Genomic DNA, 19,688 nt, shown 5'->3' with positions numbered 1-19,688 from the left:
AACTTTCAAGTTTTTATTCTTAAAAAAACTTTCTAGTTTTTATTTTTTTAAAGTATCATAACATTAAAAACAAACGGCCTTATCTATCAGCAGAATGGATAAGTAAGTACGCAACAGAACACCACTCAGCAATAAAAGGACTAAACTAGTTTTAAAAAAAACTACTGATACAAGCAATAATATCGGTGAATCTCAAAAACATAGTGAGTGAAAGAAACCAGATATAAAAAAGTACATACTGTATTCCAAGAATCAGATAGTCTAGAACATGCTAAACTAATCTATGGTGATTCAAATGAAAACAGAGGTTGCCTTGAGCTAAGAGGACAGCATTTGCTGGACTAACAAGGGAAATAAGAGATGTTCTGAAGTGATGAAATGTTCCATATATTGTTTGGGGGTAGAGGTTACACAAGTATATTCTTTGTCAAAATTCAAACTATACTTTGAACTATGTATAAATATAAATCAATTTTTCTTTTTTTTTTTCTTTTTTTTTTTTTATTTCAGCTCATCATGGGGGTACATAAGTTCAGGTCATATACATTGTCCATGTCCTGCCCATCCCCCCGATAAATCAATTTTTAAAAATGACAAAGATGACTAAGAAGTTCTCAAAATGCCTACCACCACCACATGTTCTATCTGTATCATAATCATTTCCCATTTACTCTTCCTAGTATCAGCAAAGTGGAAATAAATGAATATTAATCAGAAGCACTCCCACTAAATACCCATCGACAGCACTATATCAGAAAGAACAATCAGTGAACAAACTAGGAATGAATTCAGTATGGAAGTCAAATCTAAAACACACTGGAGGCTGAGCACGGTGCCCCATGCCTGTAATCCTAGCACTCTGGGAGGCCGAGGCAGGAGGATCGTTCGAGGTCAGGAGTTCGAGACCAGCCTGAGCAAGAGCAAGACCCTGTGTCTACTAAAAATAGAAAGAAATTATATGGACAATTAAAAATATAAATAGAAAAAATTAGCTGGGCATGGTAGCACATGCCTGTAGTCCCAGCTACTTGAGAGGCTGAGGCAATAGGATCGCTTAAGCCCAGGAATTTGAGGTTGCTGTGAGCTAGGCTGATGCCATGGCACTCTAGCCCAGGCAACAGGGCGAGACTCTGTCTCAAAAAAAAAAAAAAAACCACACTGGAGCCAAAGACAAAGGATTGGTCATTTTTAAGGCTCTCCAAGTGATACTTTGTAAAAGAGGTCTTTATACTTACGGAATGCTTTGTCTATTCTCCATCCATTTGTTTTCTCTTCACGTTTAAATTTATTCTGTCAACAACAACAAAAAAAACCCTATAGTAATTTTCTCTCCTTAAACGAGTTTTTAAAAGCATTACAAATGAAACTCATGAATAACATACTATTTTCTACTAAATATACTTATGCTAATAGGCAAGTTACTTAAACCTCTAGCTCTTTAAAAATAAGAATAAAAGATTTTTACTGAGCTTCCTGATCCTCATTATAAATAGCATGAAACAGCAATGGAAGGTGGATTTACAAAGGACAGAAAAAATAAAGTCAACTAACATGGAAACAGATGAAACTTACAATCAATTAAGCTAACTAATAATTTTTTTAAATTAAATATCTGGTTGAGCCTCTCACATTGTTCTAACAGGTGTCAAGTGGCATGGAGGGGAGACTAAGCAAAAACAACTAGAGAAACAACTAAGCAAAACTTTGAAGCAGGCCAAGTTTATCTTTAGAAACTTCTATATATTAAGGCACATTTCTTCACATTTTCCTCAGTACCAAAGATCTTCATTCTCAGTTCCACTCCAGATTACCTCCATTAAGAAGATGAAGAGGTTTTATTTAAATTTTCAAGCTCAATCTATCGTAGGGTCATTAGGAAGTTGGAGGGCATAAGTTTGTGTCTGAGAATGTCTCATTATGCATATACATCTTAGGAGAGAGGGAACAATCAGCCAATTTCTCCCTTTCTCAGATCAGTGATCTACAAGCTTTTACTAAAAACAGAAAAATAAAACTTTTTATTGCAAAAGAATAGATTAAGGACCAGTCTAGATCTGCCTTACAAGGCTTAAACCTGGCCTTGACAAGAACCAGAAGAGATGGTAGTAGTAAGTTAACTGCCTTCCAACACAAAACTTGACACTCTTCAAGGGAAAGAAAAACATAATCCAGACATTGTACGACATACCATCCAAAATATCTGACATGAATTAAAAAAAACATGAGAAAAGATAAGAAAATATGATGCACAGTCAAGGAAAGGAAAAAAAACAGTCAATAGAAATAGATCCCAATATAACCTAGATATTAAAATTAATAAACAAAAAAGTTAGTCTGGGCACAGTGGCTTATGCCTATAATCCTAGCACTCTAAGAGGCCAAGGCGGGAGGATTGCTTCAGCTCAGGAGTTTGAGACCAGCCTGAGCAAGAATGAGACTCTACTAAACATAGAAAAAGGAGCTGGGCATTGTGGTCTGTGCCTACAGTCCCAGCTACCGGGAGGCTGAGGCAAGAGGACTGCCTGCACCCAGGAGTTGGAGGTTGCAGTGGGCTATCATGATGCCACTGCACTCCACCAGGGGCAACAGATTAAGACTGTCTCAAAAAAAAAAAAAAAAAAGTTAAAGCACCCATTCGTTATAAATACATTCATGGATTTAAAGGAAAATATGGAGTGAACAGATGGGGAAATCACAGTAAAAGAATAGAAACTAAAAAAACAACCAAGTGGAAATTATAGAAATTAAAAAATAATATCAAATGAAATATTCACTGACTGGGGCTTAACTGCAGATTGAAGATAAAAGACAGGGTCAGTGAACTTGAAGACATGGTAATAGAAACTATCCAAACTGAAACAGAGGAAAAAGATTAGAAAACCGTGGGCAGAGCTTTAGTAACCTGTAGTACAATGTCACTTAGGGTAAACCATGTAAGTGGAGTCCCAGAAGGAGAGAATAAAGCAGAAAAAATTTTAAAAGATTTCAAGTTTCCCAGATATAGTGAAAAATAATCGAAAGAGCTAAGAAGCTCTGCAAACCCAAAGAAAACTAAAGCTAGGTATACCACCATCATCATACTGCTAAATGCGAAAGTTAAAGAAAAAACTAGGCCGGGCATCGTGGCTCACGCCTGGAATCCTAACACTCTGGGAGGCCGAGGCGGGTGGATCTTTTGAGCTCAGGAGTTTGAGACCAGCCTGAGCAAGAGCAAGACCCCGTCTCTACTAAAATAGAAAAAAATTATCTGGCCAACTAAAAATATATATAGAAAAAATTAGCCGGGCATGGTGGCACATGCCTGTAGTCCCAGCTACTCAGGAGGCTGAGGCAGGAGGATTGCTTGAGCCCAGGAGTTTCAGGTTGCTGTGAACTAGGCTGACACCACAGCAGTCTAGCCTGGGCAACACAGTGAGACTCGGTCTCAAAAAAAAAAATTAAAAATAAAATAAAAAATAAAAAAGAAGAAAAAAATATCCTGAAAATAGCCAGAGAAAAACAATTCATCATACACAGGGGAAAGAATGATATGAATGATGGCTGCCCACTTTTCATTGGAAACACTGGAGGCCAAGAGACAATGGAATGACATCTTTAAAAGACCAAAAGGAAAAAAAATGTCAAACCAGAGACCTACATTCAGCAAAATATATCCTTCAAAAACAAGGCTGAAATAAGGACATTCAGATAAATGAAAGCTGAGAAAATTTTTCAGTGGCAGACCTGTTGTTCAGATCTACAGGAAGGAATAAAAAGCACCAGAAATGGCACTCTGCCCAAAGACCTGCTAGAACCACACTAAACTTTTAGGAGAAAAGTCTAAGTGATTTTTGACAGAAATAAATCTAGTGACAAACTTATCATTAATTACTCAGATCATCAGAGAGCTCCAACCCCAGACAATCACCTTCTAGCCTTCAGAAAACTTTAAGATTTTATTCTCCTTTTAACAAAGATCAACATTAGAAAATGAATATAAAGAATATAAACAAATTGTTCCTCATCTCTTGCAGAACTGTGAGTAGGATTTATTGCATTACACTGTACAATGCCCCTTATGCAACGTTCCCAGGCAATCCATGCCTAGTCCTCCAGTTCTAGGGGAAAAATACCCACCTTTCCTAATCATTCCCTTTACTAACATAATGAACATGATTGGGATGGGAAATGAAGGAAAAAGCCCACAGTGGAGTAAAGATCTCACTATGAATTCAGAATTCAGTATGGCAACATGGTTTTATTGCATTCAAATGCATTCCAACCCAGGAAACTTGTACAAAGTTCCTCAGCAAAGAAACTAAAAAACAGAGAAAGCTCATCCTTTCAAGGTATATCACAGCTGCAAGTGGTATCAGTTTTCTTCATAGTGCCACTGGTTGTTTCCAGAGTTAAGGTGGTCTACGAAAGCAATGGTTAGATCAGATAATGAGAACTATGTAACTCAGAATTATTCTCTTTATGCCTCCTTAGGAAATTCAGAAATATATTTTGTGTTCAAAAAGCTACCTTTACAGTATTTGAGTCACAACACTGGGGAAAAAAAAAAAAAAGGCTATCCTTAACACCTAAATATTCAGATACATTTATCTTCCCTCTTCATTATCTAACTTTTCTTTTCTCTTAGTTTCAGTGCCTTTATTGGTACTAACCTCAAATTCATTTTAGAAGTAGACAAGATATTTATAAAGAAAATATGATACTAACATTAAGGAGATCATACTCATATCAGAACTGAGAAATATTACACATTACTTTTCAAGCATTAAAGAGGGACAAATGTAACAAAAACATAACAGTAAAAAAAGATGGACTGAGATTTAAACCAAAGGTTAAAAAAAAAAGTAACATTTGTAATTTTGGTCTCCCTTCATTCAGCAAATATGATGGGTTTACTTTACCTTAATTTCTATCCTTGCTCTGTGAGGAAAAAGCTGTCCAATCATGGAAAAGTCAGTTCCAACCATGCTGATGGCTAAAAAAAACATATCTGTTTCTGTAAAAATAAAAGATTTAGAATGACAAAAATTAAACCTCTCAATATTTCAGAGAAAAGAAATCTTACATCAGTATATATTCAGATTTAAAAATAAATTTGATAGTACTTAATTTTATTAGAAAGATTTCTCATGGAATATCTAAAAACACCACCTTATTTAAACATTCTTTTAAAAAAACATAGTATGAGAACTTTTCACGCTAATACCAAAGCAGCGGGAATTTTTTAAAAAGACATTCTGCCTATTTGGTCTCATTCAAAGTGCCCTAAAGAAAACCGTCAGTCATAGCCAGTCTAAGATTACACTATGTGAGCAACTAAGATGCACTTAGTACATAAAGAAAGTAGCTAGAAAAATACTCAAGAAACCATTAACAGAAGTTACCTCAGTAGGATATATAGGATTGGGGAAGTCGAGAAGGGACGTATAGAATCTTTCTTTTCACTCTATATTCTTTAGCTGTGTTTGAACTTTTTCCCAAAACAGATTATTATTTTTAAAATAAAAAGTAAATAAGCACCAGTAGGCAATAGCTATTGTGTACTTTGTTTAACAGCCTAATTTTAACCTTTAGAAACTTCATTACACAATCCTATCTGAAGTAGATCATTATTAATATACTACTATATTATTCATTTTCACTTAAATGGTATTTTTTGTACACGGATTTTACAAAGAGAAAGATTCCAGCCAAAATGACCATAAAGCTAATTCTTAAAAAGATTTCTAAGATAAGCTTAGAAATACAATTCCATGGAGGAAGCAGGAAAGAGGTGTCAATAAAATTAGCTGGAGAGAAAACATGATAGTTTGCATTTTATTTACGTAGGGGAGACCTGATCTAATTCAGAAACAGAAGTTCACTTCATTTCAAATAAATAACTTACAGACTTTTAAATGAAAATTAGTTACCTTTATTTGACCATGGTTTAGAGTAATAGTTTTTCCTAAAGCTGGAATATGTAGTTGTAGAACCACGCTCAAATATGGGGTCATTTTCTTCAACAACACAGGGGCCTTTTGTCCTTAAAACTTCTACGGTTAAACTGAAAGAAACACATTTTCAAATAGATCCACACTAAAAAGAAGTAATGAAACAAACAGTAAATGAGTTTTTTGTGGTCTTTTTTTTGAGGTTAGATCTTACTCTGTTGCCTGGGTTAGACTGCAGTAGCATCATCATAGCTCACTGCAACCTCAAACTGCTGGGCTCAAGTGATCCACCTGCCTCACCCTCCTGAGTAGCTGGGACTACAGGCACATGACACCACTTGCCACTACTGCCAGCTAAGTTTTCTGTTTTTGGTAGAGATGGGGTCTTGCTCTTGCTCTTGCTCTTGCTCAGGCTGGTCTAGAACTTCTCACCTCAAGTGATCCTCCTGCCTTTTTTTGTTTGTTTTTTTAGACAGGGTCTCCATATGTTGCCCAGGCTGGTCTCAAACTCCTGGCCTCAAGCCATTCTCCTGCCTCAGCCTCCCAAAGTGCTAGGCTTACAGGTGTCAGCCACCAAACCCTGTCATAAATGAGATTTAAATAGTTGCATTTTGAAATTTAGGATGGCAGTCATATCAAAAGTATAATAATATACATTTGAAATATGGGTATTTCCTAAGCCATCTGTTAATTTTTACTTAAAATATTGATTCCCAGGGAATAGAAATAAATGCCAACTTATTTTCAAAATCCGTAACAGCAATATAAATTTACAAAAAACATCTTTGGGCCACCTAAAAAAATATTTGTTTTATTGACTTTGCATGCCTCCTCTATTCAATATATATTACCGTACTAGGCCCAAAGGAAATAATGAGAAATATAAGCATTTTATATTTATATTTTATATTCCTGCAGACAAAGCAGTTAAATATGCTTTTAACTACTTAATGACCAGTAAAATCATCACAAATTAATGGAAAACAGCTTGCAAAAACAACTAGTTTTACCTTAGCAGTATTACACTTATGTTTAATTGACATAGAATGTAAATGCTATAAAAATGTTCATTAAACTGTCAAAAGATTTTCCATTCCTCTTTCTTATGTACTTACTAATACATCCTCTTTGAGAAAAATACACTTAAGACAATTAAATTCCACAATGCCAGATGTGAGAAATTTAACCAGGTGAATCAAACCTCACCATGGTAAGGATCATAAAATATGTTAAACCTATGTTTCATTGCATATCCATTAGTTATGAACACACACCAAGATATGGTATTAGTTGATAATATGAAAACTTGAACATTGACTTCAAGACTGAGTCGATCTTAGAAACCTATCTTCAGTGGAAGACAGCATGTAGTTAGTTCAGTTAAGCTCAACCCAATTACTAGTAAAGTTAGTAAAACAATGGTGTTAGGTTAATGGATGACAGGGCAAGCAGTACCATCTTCTCATACAAAACACAGTATTATAAAAACTGTTAAAAATTATATATTAATCTAACCTACTTTTCTATTTACAATGTTCATTAAGCAAATATAAACATCAGCATCTACTGAGTGACAATGACAAATGCAGACACAGGATCTCTCTCACTAGACAAGTATATTTCTTCTCATGAAACCACAATCTCTCTTTTTCTTACCCTACCTTTCTTCATCCAAAATAATGGAACCATCTTCTGCCACTTTTACTCGAGGAACCAGCAATGGCCCATCATCTGTCTCTTCTTCCAATGCTTCATTATCTTCAGCATCAGGAGTACTCTTACCTTCTTGCCTACCAAATGTAAAGATACGTTAATTCATGTAGTCATGAGAAGTGTTTCCTGAATCCCATAAACTTCAAAATAAATTAGTACAAATTCAACATTCTAGCTATTTCCAAATTCCCCCATAACCTAACTGAAAATACTATGTGTTAAGGACATGATTATAGGATTTTCTCAAGTTTTATCTTGAAGCATTTAATTAAAAGCCTTTATTCTTTTAAAATAAAGAGAAATAAATGCTCATCTCTTCTATCTCAAGATAATTTCAGAGTATATCCATCCAATTATTATGGAATTAACAATAATAATCCTTACAGTTGTACAGCACTGGTATCCAGATAATTTTATTTACTCTTCAAAACAACCCTTCAGGGTTAATATTTTCATACCCGTTTGAGTCTTAGAGAAGATAAATAACTTTTACTCTAGATTATACAACAGTAAGGGCAAAAAGTCAAACACAGTCTTTCAAATACTGACTCCAGATCTCATCCGCTTTCCATTCTACTACACTGTCTCCTTAGGGTTTTTTTGTTTTTTGTTGAAACAGTGTTTTGCTCTGTTGCCCAGGATAGAATACAGTGGCACAATCATGGCATACTGCAACCTCAAACTCAGGCTCAAGTAGTCCTCCTGCCTCAGCCTCCCAAGTAACTGGGACTACGGGCACACACCACCACACTTAGCTAATTTTTACTTTTAAATTTTTTTTTTTTTAGAGATTGGGTCTCACTGTGTTGCCCAGGCTGGTCTCGAACTCCTAGACTCAAGCAATCCGCCCCTCAGCCTCCATGAGCCATCGCACCTGGCCTCCTTAAGGTTTTATTGAAGCAAACATAACCTATAAGCCTGTAAAACATAACCTATTATTTTTAAAGCTTCAGCACTCTGCTTTAAAGCAATATAGACCTTAGGCAAACAGTGAACATTAATGAACCCTTGAAGTGACAACTAGAGAACTCCCAACATTTCTGATCATTTTCCACAGTCTCCCACTTTGAATTACAAAGCTAAAATAACTTGCTATTATAAAAGGTCTCCTGGTGAGATTTCTTGGGAGTAAGCTAACATATGACAGTTATAAACATGGCAGACAAAATGGAGCTTGTACAAAAAATAGACTACATCTAGTGGCATCAAAGCTAAAGGTGTTGCAAGACAATGTATAAAGCATGCTAACTTCTTGCTTAAAAAAAAAGGAAAAGAAAAAAGATATACACGTTTGGTTGGATATGCATAGACTAGAACTGGAATGATACATTAAAACATTGGTAATATTTGTTCACTCCAGAGAGGGGAAGTAGATGGCAGAAAATGAATCAGAATACTTCTCAGTATTCACTTTTGGTCCTCTCAAATTTTGTACCATGTGAATATATCATTATTCTAAGACAAAACAAAGCATTCTTAATTCTAAAAGCTTTAATTTAAAATCATAATACTGGTCAGTTATATATACATAATACACAAATAGTGTAGGGTTTTTATACTGATTTAAATAGGGCAGTAACTTTTATTCTTGTTAAGTGAGAATATTTTAAAAATTCAATTAAATGTAATTTGACTATAACAGGGAGCACCATTTGTATCTCTCTCTCCTTTTTTTTTTTTTTTGAGACAGGGTCTCATTCTGTTGCTCAGGAGGGAATGAAGTGGGGTGATTGTAGCTCATTGCAGCATCAAATTCCTGAGCTCAAGTGATACTCTCACCTCAGCCTCCTGAGTTGCTGGGATTATATAGGCACACACCACCACACTTGGCTAATTTTTCTTTTTAATTTTTTTTTTTTTAGAGATAGGGTCTTGCTGCGTTGCCCAGGCTGGTCATCAACTCCTGGCCTCAAGTGATCCTCCCACCTCAGCCTCCCAAAGGGCTGAGATTACACGTGTGAGCCACTGTGCTCAGCTTGATTTCATTTTTTTTTAATGTAGCCATAACAGAATATATTTTTAAAAAATAAGATGCTTACTCTCTTGTCTGGACTGCAGTCAATAATTTTTCTGTTTTCTTTTCTTGTTCCAGTGAAGAACTATTAAACATAAATAACAGAATACTTATAATATGAATTATTAATTTACATCTTGTCGATTCTACCTGTAGGCAAGAAGGAAATCATTCTAACTACTGTGGTTTTTTTTTTAATAATATACCATAGCACTTCATTAATGATGGTGCAGCCCAACAATCAATTTTCAGTCAAAAACTTGTCATCAAGTAAAAATAACGTGGTAGGCCCTAAGTAGAGAATGCTCTTACTCCCTAAGTCCTCAGTGAAGGGAGACTACTAGTCCCAAGCAATGAAGCAACCTAGGTAGCATGTCTCCAACTCCTAGATGTCAAACAACTCAAAATCTAGGTTTCTGGCCCTTCCTTCAACCAGGCTAAAGTCCTGGTAAACCTGAGAAAGGACTACACTGAAGAACATGCCACAACTCACAATTCCTACCACCACCTACTAAATCATCAACCACACAACAAGATTTATTACAAACCTTCTGCCTCCCCGACCCCAGACTAACTTTGATTAAAAAAGCTTTATTCTTGACGGATTTGTTAAACTGCCACTATATTTAATCAAGAGATAGGGCATAAAAATTAGATCATTCTTTTAGATCAGGTTACAGTATATAAGAGATAGAAATTACCATATTAATTAAAGAAAAGTTGCTTAGCTGGTTTTATCTTTGTAATTAATATAACAAAGGAAACTTTTTATTTATTCATTTACTTTATTTCAAAAGGCAGGATCTCACTATGTCACCCAGGCTGGAATGCAGGGGCACAATCACAGCTCACTGCAACCTCAAACTCCTGGGCTCAAGTGATCCTCCTCAATCAGCCTCCCAGCAGCTGGAACTATAGGTACACGCCACCACATCTGGCTAAATTTTAAAATTTTTTTGTAGAACAGGGTCTCGTTATGTTGCCCATGCTGGTCTGGAACTCCTGGCCTCAAGCAATCCTCCCACCTAAGCCTCCCAAAGTGCTGGGATTACAGGCATGAGCCATCATGCCCAACCAGGAAATTTGTTTTTAATCTCAGAGATAAAGGGCATCATTTACCATCCCCAGTAAGTAGTTACTTGAAATACCACTAATTTTTGTTAGAAAATTCTATCTATGGGACTGCAAATTAGTGCAATCTCTGTGGAAAAGAATTTGGAGATACCTTAAAGAGCTAAAGATAGAAATACCATTTGATCCAGCGATAACACTATTAGGCATCTACCCAAAAGAGCAAAAGACATTCTATAATAAAGACATCTGCACCGGAATGCTTATGGCAGCACAATTCACTATTGCAAAGACGTGGAAACAACCCAAGTGCCCGTCAATTCATGAGTGGATTATTAAAATTTGGTATTATGTATACAATGGAGTATTACTCAATAATAAGAAAACAGTGACCTAGCGCCTCTTGTATTTTCCTGGATAGAGCTTGAGCCCATTATCCGAAGTGAGGTATCACAAGATCAGAAGAATAGGCTCCACATGGACTCAGCATCAAATTGGCACTTACTGATCAACACCAAGGTGCTCACATGGTAGTAATATTCTCCAGGGATTAGGAAGTTGGGGGGGGGGGGGGCGGGGAGTAAACTCACAACTAATGGATGCGGTGAGCACTGTAGAGGGGAAGGGCATGCCTCTAACCCTTGCCTGGGTGAGGCAAAGACATAAAACGTAACCAAAATGTTTGTACCCTCACAATATCCTGAAATAAAAATTTAAAAAATTTTAATTTAAATTAAAAAAAAGAAAATTCTATCTATACTTTTGGGATCTTCACAGGAAAAAAAAAATTCTATCTAAAAGGACATCACGTGTTACAAATTTTGTCAACAAACTTTCAGAAAACATGAACTAGTACTCTAAAAGTGAGAGTTAAATCACCACATACCCAAAGAAAGTAAAACAAATTTTACTTACCTCATTGGATTGTTATCTGGCAGATAATATATGAAGTCTCTCATAGTCATTTTTGAACGATCTGGTGGCCTCTGACTTTCATTTATAGCATATTTGTTTTTCCATTGTTTCTATATACACAAACACACAGATCCACTTTTATTTTATATAGAAGAATTTCAGATGTACTATATTCAAATATACAATCCTCTGTTACATTTGTTGCAAGTGCTTTAATATTATTCTTACCCCAATTATATAATTTTATAAACTGAATATTAAAGTGTAGTACATTACCCTTAATAGTTTTTAGTTTTTAAAAATTAAGGTGTCTAGGACTAGATAAAACCTCAATGTATAAAATCATGCTTAAGATGCCTTCTAACTAAATCCTAAATAGCTTACTGAGAATTATATGTACATAGCTTTTGTTTACCGTGTAGTGAACTAAGATTCTGTGTATTGTATAGAATTCTTGAAGCAAATGTTAATTCCCCAAAATAAATCTAATTAAGCAGATTCTATAAAACACAGAACATTTTAGGAGTTTACATTTTTAGAGGCATAGATTTTAGAGGATATGAATTGAAATCCCATATCCTGAACTTAAATTTGACACAAAGCAAATAATATATTTGAGCTTGTTTACTCCTGTGTAAAACAGTCATATTTACCTCGCATAGTTGAAAGAATTAAATAACAAACATAAAGCACCAAGCAAAATGCCTTCCTTTTAATTAAAAAAAAAGGTATTCTATAATGTATAACATCAGTTATTAAATAAATACTGCCTGGGCACTATTTCAAGACACCAGTTTAAAAGCCTTTTACATATATTAACTCATTTAATCTTCACAACCCTCCAATGAGGTAGATACAGGCTGAGTATTCCTTATCTCAAATGTTTGGAACAGGAAGTGTTTCAGATTTGAGATTTCTTTGGACTTTGAAATATTTGCAGAATACATACGAGTCGAACATCCCTAATCTGAAAGTCCAAAATCCAAAATGCTCCAATGAGCATTTTCTTTGAGCATGATACCAGCATTCAAAAAGTTTCAGATTTTGGAGCATTTCAGATTTTCAGATTAGGGATGCTCAACTTGTACTGTTACTTGTCCTATTTTACAGATGAGGAATAGACATAGATTAATTAAATTGTCCAAGGTCACATAGCTAGTAAGGGATAAAGTTAAGATTCAAACTTTAACTATCTAACTCCAGGGCCAGCAAGCTTCACTACTGTTACACTGCTCTTAAAGAAAAAAAAAAAATAGTTCTTCAAGATTAAAAAAACACATGGACTCTATTACATGCATACCACAAATTTTTCCCACTTGTAATTTTCCTTATTGCCAATTTAGAAAATAATACCAATTCATTTTGCTCAACTACATTTGTCTTAATTGAAATAAATATACCACATCACATGGACTTCTTCTTATGAAAAATCTGATTGAAGATTTATTTTATAAATATGTCTGGGTGTGTATCTGTGTGTACATGTTTAAAACTTTGTGGCCTTCACCAAAAATATGAAAAATATAAATGAATAAAATATGTAAAAATTATCATCAATGAAAAAAGTAGTTTAAGTTCATGGTGTTGCTCAAACATTCTATTAACAAAGGGGGATATTCTGTTAATATAAGGGATGTTATATGGTTTTGTTCTCCCATAAAAATGCTACAGATGTTTATTTTTCTTCCAAATGATGCCTTACTAACATAAAAACAGAAATCTAGCAGGCAATGTCAAAATTCTGATTTTCCTCCCTTACCTTCTCTTTTCTCAATTCTTCCTTTAACATTTCCCTCAGTTTCTGGGCTTTATATATTCGGTATCTATCTGAGCAGGGCTGTTTCTCTCTTGTTGGAATGGGGTTTGGCTGCGGAGTTTCTTGGTTAACTGTGGATGAGGGATGAGATTCTGTAGTAACACTAACACTAGGTTTAGCCAGACTAGAAGTACTTGATAGTCGCTTTCTTCTCTGGGAAACAGTAAAGGAACATTTACTGGATTCTTCAACATCTTTCTCATCACCAGCCTTTCCATCACTGCTGAAATTTAAAAGAAAAAAAAGGTACCATGAATCTTCTTTTGTACATACTAGCTTCAAAATGTAGCCTGGTGAAACATCCAAAATAGTAAAGTCTATTTAAAAAAAAAAATCCATCACTTGAGATTTATGCTACTTATGACAGAAATTACAAAAAAAAATTTCATTTAGTAAATCTTTTTAACATATGTAAATCCTAATAAAGACCATTACTCTTTTTCAAACTTCAAGTCCCTAAGCACATTAGAGCATATAATTAATTATATGCTTAGCTCCCTCAAAACAAACAAAAAACTGTTACAGAACAAAACTTAATTAGCCTAATTTGAATTACTAGATAACCAAGAGTTGCTTTTTTAAAATAATTTATAATCAAATTTATGAATTGTATATAAAATTTAAAATTCACAGTGAAATCTCCTTAAACTGGGCTAAACTACTGGCATTTTACTTTACTTATCAACCTGAGATCAGTCAAATCCAATACACAAAACTTCAACCCTCTGAAATATTTGTATTGTAGTATTTGAAGATATACATTTAGCTACATAGGCCAAACCAAATTCTGTTTGAGGCAGAAATCATTTATCTTTTATCAGGTGTAACTCTACTTACACAGTCATCAGAATAAACTCTTCAGTCAAAAAAAGTAATCAATACAAAGTCAAAACCAGACCAAAAAAAACAAAAAGTACTCAGTCACTCCAAATTACATATTAGATATGGTACAGCTTAGATGTAAATATTTCAGGAACGGCATTAAAGCAAATTACATCAAGAAAAGAGGTGATATAAGTTAAGAATTAAAAACTTTTTTCATATTTTACAACTGATTTTATATAAAAATTGAAAATGCCTTAACCTATAGAAAAACCTTTCCAGGAAGTCTCCAATTTAAATTATCTCAGCCCTTATAACAATGTGATACATGTACCATTTGCATTTTACCCAATTATGCCAAATGCATACAAAAGAACATATACCTTAGAGATCTTCATAACTAGGAAAGACCAACACACAAAAAAGAAAACATGATTAAAAAACAAAGTAACAAAGTATACTACCTGAATTACCAAGACTAAGAAAACAATAAGCCTGTAATCCTAGCACTCTGGGAGGCAGGGGTGGGAGGATCCCCTGAGCTCAGGAGTTCCAGACCAGTCTGAGCAAGAGGGAGACCCCCTCTCTACTAAAAATAGTAAAAATTAGCCAGGTGTGGTGGTGCTCGCCTGTTAGTCCCGGCTACTTGGAAGGCTGAGGCAGGAAGACGCTTGAGGTCAGGAGTTTGAGGTTGCTGTGAGCTAGGCTGGTGCCATGGCACTCTAGCATGGGCGACAGATTAAGACTCTGTGTCAAATTGAAAAAAAAAAAAAAAAAAGAAAAAGAAAACAATTAAATATCCTCCTGCCTCAGCCTCCTGAGTAGCTGGGACTACAGGCGCACACCACAACGCCAGGCTAATTTTTCCATTTTTAGTAGAGATGGGGTCCTGCTCTTGCTCAGGCTGGTCTCTAACTCCTGAGCTTAAGCAATCCTTCCACCTCGGCCTCCCAGAGTGCTACCATTACAGGTGTGAGCCACTGCGCCCAGCCCAATTAAATATCCTTGAGCTTAAATGTCAAGACTACAATCTCTGGGTAATTTATTACATGATCAATTATCATATACTCCTAAATAGTTAACAAAATCTGTAAAATTTTTATTAATTTAAGAGCTGCTGGCACTGGTATCTCCACTTTGTGTAGAAATTTTGAAACCTTCATTTAAGAAACTTGGGCCGGGCGCGGTGGCTAGCGCCTGTAATCCTAGCACTCTGGGAGGCCGAGGCGGGTGGATCGCTCAAGGTCAGGAGTTCGAGAACAGCCTGAGCGAGACCCCGTCTCTACTAAAAAAAAAATAGAAATAAATTATCTGGACAACTAAAAATATAAATAGAAAAAATTAGCCAGGCATGGTGGCACACGCCTGTAGTTCCAGCTACTCGGGAGGCTGAGGCAGGAGGATCGCTTAAGCCAAGGAGTTTGAGGTTGCTGTGAGCTAGGCTGACGCCGCAGCACTCACTCTAGCCCGGGCAACAAAGTGAGACTCTGTCTCAAGAAAAAAAAAAAGAAACTTGGAAATCACTAAGCATCACTCTGAGCTATCATAATAATACCCTGTAGCCAGCGCCAATTCAGGCCAATAGAGGAAAATGTGCCAAAAAGATAGAAATTTTTCACCTTTCTGTCACAGCATAAATAGAATGTATCATTTTACTATACTTAGCAAGGCTGTTTACTGGTTTCTTCATATGTATAATATAGAAACAGAGACCCTCTTAACCTGACTTGTCTTAAAGGCGTTTCCTATCACCTTTTTAAAAAATGAATAACTTTTGGTGGGCAAAAGTCATGTCCTGTGCAATATAGTTTATATGCATTATCTCTAATCTCCACAATCATGCTCCAAGCAGGTAATTTTTTTTTTTTTTTTTTAGAAGCAGGGTCTGGCTTTGTTACCCAGGCCTTGAACTCCCAAACAAATTATCCCCATTTTACAGATGAATAAATTCTGCCTGGAAAGTCTACTTAAATTGTTAAATTAAGTAAAAAGTTGTGGCCAAGCACTGTGGCTCAGGCCGGTAACCCCAGCGCTCTAGAAGACTCAGGCAGGAGGATAGATTGAGGCCAGGAGTTCAAGACCAGTTTGGGCAAACATAGCGACCTTTCTCTAGGGCCTGTATTCTCAGCTACTCCGGAGGCTGAGGCGGTAGGATCCCTTGAGCCCAGGAGTTCGATGTAACAGTGAGCTATGATCTTGCCACCACACACGAGCCTGGGCGACAGAATGAAATTCTGTGTCTTAAGAAAAAAAGAAAAGTAGAAGAGTCCTAAATCCAAACGTGGTAAGTGATACTAACGCCAGGCTTCTCCATTCGGGAAACACCGTCACCATAGTTAAAGAGGCACACCCACAATCAAGTAACCAGAACTCCTTCCCATTGACATAAATCAGCAGAACAAAAGCAATACTGATCTCCTTTTAAAAATAAATATTTCAAAAGACAAAGCTACTTTCTCTGCCAAGTACGAAAACAATGGTAATCTAAATTTTCAAATGAATAGTGTGGATATTCACTTTAGACCTGTTATACCTGGATTCTCCCGTCACCACTTGAAGACACCGTCTTCTCTCCGAGAGTCTACAGATCATGACAAAATCTACACATGCCACACCCTTCGGGTCACAGGGACACACTGCAGTTTGGAGACTCAACTGAAAGGCTTACTGCAAGCCAGAGACTATCTTATGGTAAAGTTCATTTGCTCAGCTTCCAGGTGACAGACCCGGGATGAGGGCAGATGAAAATACTGCTCTACGCAAGCTCTTACCTGCTCCTAGGAGCCTTTTCTTGGGGCTCCGCTCGCCCGACATCCACCACGGGTACATCTATAGGCTCTGCTAGCTTCGAAGCAGAGTCAGCCGCAGGCTCCGGAGGCCTGGGAGACTCCTGTCCACGCTGGAGACTGGGGGCGGTGGGGGCGGTGGAGCCCCTGGCGCCTGCACCAGGCCTGACATTCGGCTTCACGCTAAGGCGTGCCCTGCGGAACATGGCGGAGCCAGGGGGCCCGGGGAGGCGGCCCCACGGCCGCTCTCAGCCCCGAGCCCCGGCTGCTGCCCGGAAAGGGGGTTAGGAACTACGCCTTCCCCACAAGCACACCACCAGCCCAGCCGGCAGCTACCGCAGTTTCACACCCCCGCCGCCTCTTCCGCCGCTCTCCCGCCGCCGCCGCTTTTTCATGACCCTGCCACACTCACTAATAGCTAAATTTCTACCTCCTTCCCGCAACCCCGCCCTCAGAGGGCGCCGGAACTGCTTTGCGTCATCACCCGGTGCCGCGAAATAACGTCAGACGCACGGTGCCGAGGAGCCACGGTAACTACCAAGCTACGGAGCCTTCGTTACCTTTGAACCGGAACTTAAGATGCGAAGATTATTTTTATTTTTATTTTTATTTTTTTTTTGTGCTGTTCCTCTAAATGCCTTTAGGAGTAGTTGAAAAGAAGGACAAGAGGTAGTGAGCTCCTCAGCTCAAACCTTTATGGGAACCATTAAGTTTGCTGGTCGATTTGTTTTTTAGAAAGTCCTGAAGAGGAGTTAAACAAGATGAGAGCAGTGCCTCATCTTGCTCACCAGCGTATCCCAGGGCTTAGAAATTCTAAATTGAGTAGAACATAGATTAGAATATTCTGAAATGGCCAGGCACAGTTGCTCCACCTGTGATCCCAGCACTTTGAGAGGCTGAGGCGGGAGGATTGCTGAAGGCCAGGAGTTCCAGACCAGCCTGGGCAACATAGCAAGACCCTGTCTCTTAAAAAAAAAAAAAATTACAGCATGAAATTGATAATGGTTACCTCCTAAGAGGGAACTGGGTTTCTGGAAAACACGTCGTGCTTGGAAGACCATTCACTCTATACCCTTGTGTACTTTTTAAAAAAATTTTTTTCTCTATACTTTTGTTCTTAGAATCCTATGTACTTTTAAATGTGAATGTATTACACATCCAAAAATTATTATAGTTGAAACTTTATAAATTATCGTGAGTATTCTCAACCTACTTAAAGAGGTAGCAGTAAACAAGATGTTCTAGGTTTGGGAGGAGAAAATACAACAAACAAATGAACAAGATAATTTAAGAATGTATTATATGCCATGAAAGAAATTTAAAGGGTGAAAGCCAGGTACAGGATCGTGCCTGTAGTCCCAACTACTCCAGAGGCTGAGGTGGGAGGATCACTTGAGTCCAGGAGTTTGAGACCAGCCTGGGCAACATAGTGATACCCTCCCACACCCTCCCCCCAACCAATGTACAGGGTAATATGATGGAGAGTAACAGGAGGCTACCAGTAGGATGGTTAGGAAAGTACTATATGACGAGAGGGAAAATAGCCAGAGATGAGGATAGCCCTGAAGGTGTGGGCCAGTGTTTGAACCAGTGATACAATCTCCTGACTCGTATTCAAAGGAGGATTTGGAAGGAATAAAAAATTCCTGGTTCATGGAAACACAAAGGCCCAGCTTCCTTCTTAGAAGGAAAAGAAGATTCTAGGCCAAGCACTGTGGCTCACACCTATAAGTCCAGTACTTTGGGAGGCCATGGCAGGAGATCTCTTGAGGCCAGGAGTTCAAGACAAACTGGGCAACATAGAGAGACCCTGTCTCTACAAAAAAATTTAAAAATTAGCCAGGTGGCTGGGAGTGGTGGCTCATACTTGTAATCCTAGCACTCTGGGAGGCCGAGGCCAGCCTGAGCAAGAGCGAGATTACTTCTCTCTATATATATAGAAAAAAATTAGCCGGGCATGGTGGCACATGCCTGTAGTCCCAGCTACTTGGGAGGCTGAGGCAGAAGTGTGGCTTGAGCCCAGGAGTTTAAGGTTGCTGTGAGCTAGGCTGACACCATGCACTCTAGCCTGGGCAATAGAGTGAGACTCTGTCTCAAAAAAAAAAGGAACAGGATCTCAGCTGTATCTAAAGAAGCACAAGAACTCAAAAAAGAACCCCCTGCTGAAGATGTCTGGGGAATCTTGCAGCCACTGCCAGAAACATAGCTTTGGACAGCATATTCTGATATAAACTGAAGATACAAGGCCTTTTCCCAAGTGTTCTGTTCCACCTTAGGAGCCAGGGCATTCTTACAACTTTGTAGGTAAGGAAGTCAATAATGACTAAACTTTAATTTCCCACTAGTAAAGGGATGGGAACAGAATCAGATTAAATTTTATTATTAAATATAAAATCCTAAGACATTTGTTACACACCAAGTTTGTGGAGTAAATTCTTACTGGCATCATAGTAATTTTAAAAATCTCCAGTTTTCTCTGACAGACACACCCGACATATCTTGGGTATGTACATGTACCCCTACCACTCTAAAATTATATTTTCAGCTGCAAAGAAAAATCTCAATTAGGCTGGGCGTGGTGGCTCACGCCTGTAATCCTAGCACTCTGGGGGGCCGAGGCA

General features: G+C 37.4%; 1 protein-coding gene across 6 annotated transcripts in view; it reads right to left on the bottom strand.

The window, feature by feature from the left end:
• BDP1 (B double prime 1, subunit of RNA polymerase III transcription initiation factor IIIB) overlaps positions 1 to 17,536 on the bottom strand; it is an 84,464-nt gene extending 66,928 nt beyond the window's left edge. For 4 of the 6 annotated variants that reach the window (XM_045565828.1, XM_045565831.1, XM_045565832.1 and 1 more), the window contains exons 1-8: positions 17,053 to 17,499; positions 13,403 to 13,682; positions 11,644 to 11,753; positions 9,683 to 9,742; positions 7,592 to 7,720; positions 5,910 to 6,043; positions 4,899 to 4,993; positions 1,236 to 1,290 (exon numbers count right to left, since the gene is read on the bottom strand). In XM_045565828.1, coding sequence (XP_045421784.1) covers positions 1,236 to 1,290; positions 4,899 to 4,993; positions 5,910 to 6,043; positions 7,592 to 7,720; positions 9,683 to 9,742; positions 11,644 to 11,753; positions 13,403 to 13,682; positions 17,053 to 17,273 — 1,084 coding nt within the window. In that variant the 5' untranslated portion in view covers positions 17,274 to 17,499. Of the gene's footprint in view, positions 1 to 1,235; positions 1,291 to 4,898; positions 4,994 to 5,909; positions 6,044 to 7,591; positions 7,721 to 9,682; positions 9,743 to 11,643; positions 11,754 to 13,402; positions 13,683 to 17,052 lie in introns of all 6 variants that reach the window. The other 2 variants (XM_045565829.1, XM_045565833.1) reach the window with 2 other exon arrangements.
• Positions 17,537 to 19,688: the final 2,152 nt, after the last annotated feature.

Source organism: Lemur catta, chromosome 12 (assembly GCF_020740605.2).
Source record: "Lemur catta isolate mLemCat1 chromosome 12, mLemCat1.pri, whole genome shotgun sequence".
Classification (NCBI taxonomy): Eukaryota; Metazoa; Chordata; class Mammalia; order Primates; family Lemuridae; genus Lemur; species Lemur catta.
This window is presented reverse-complemented; position numbering and strand designations above follow the sequence as displayed.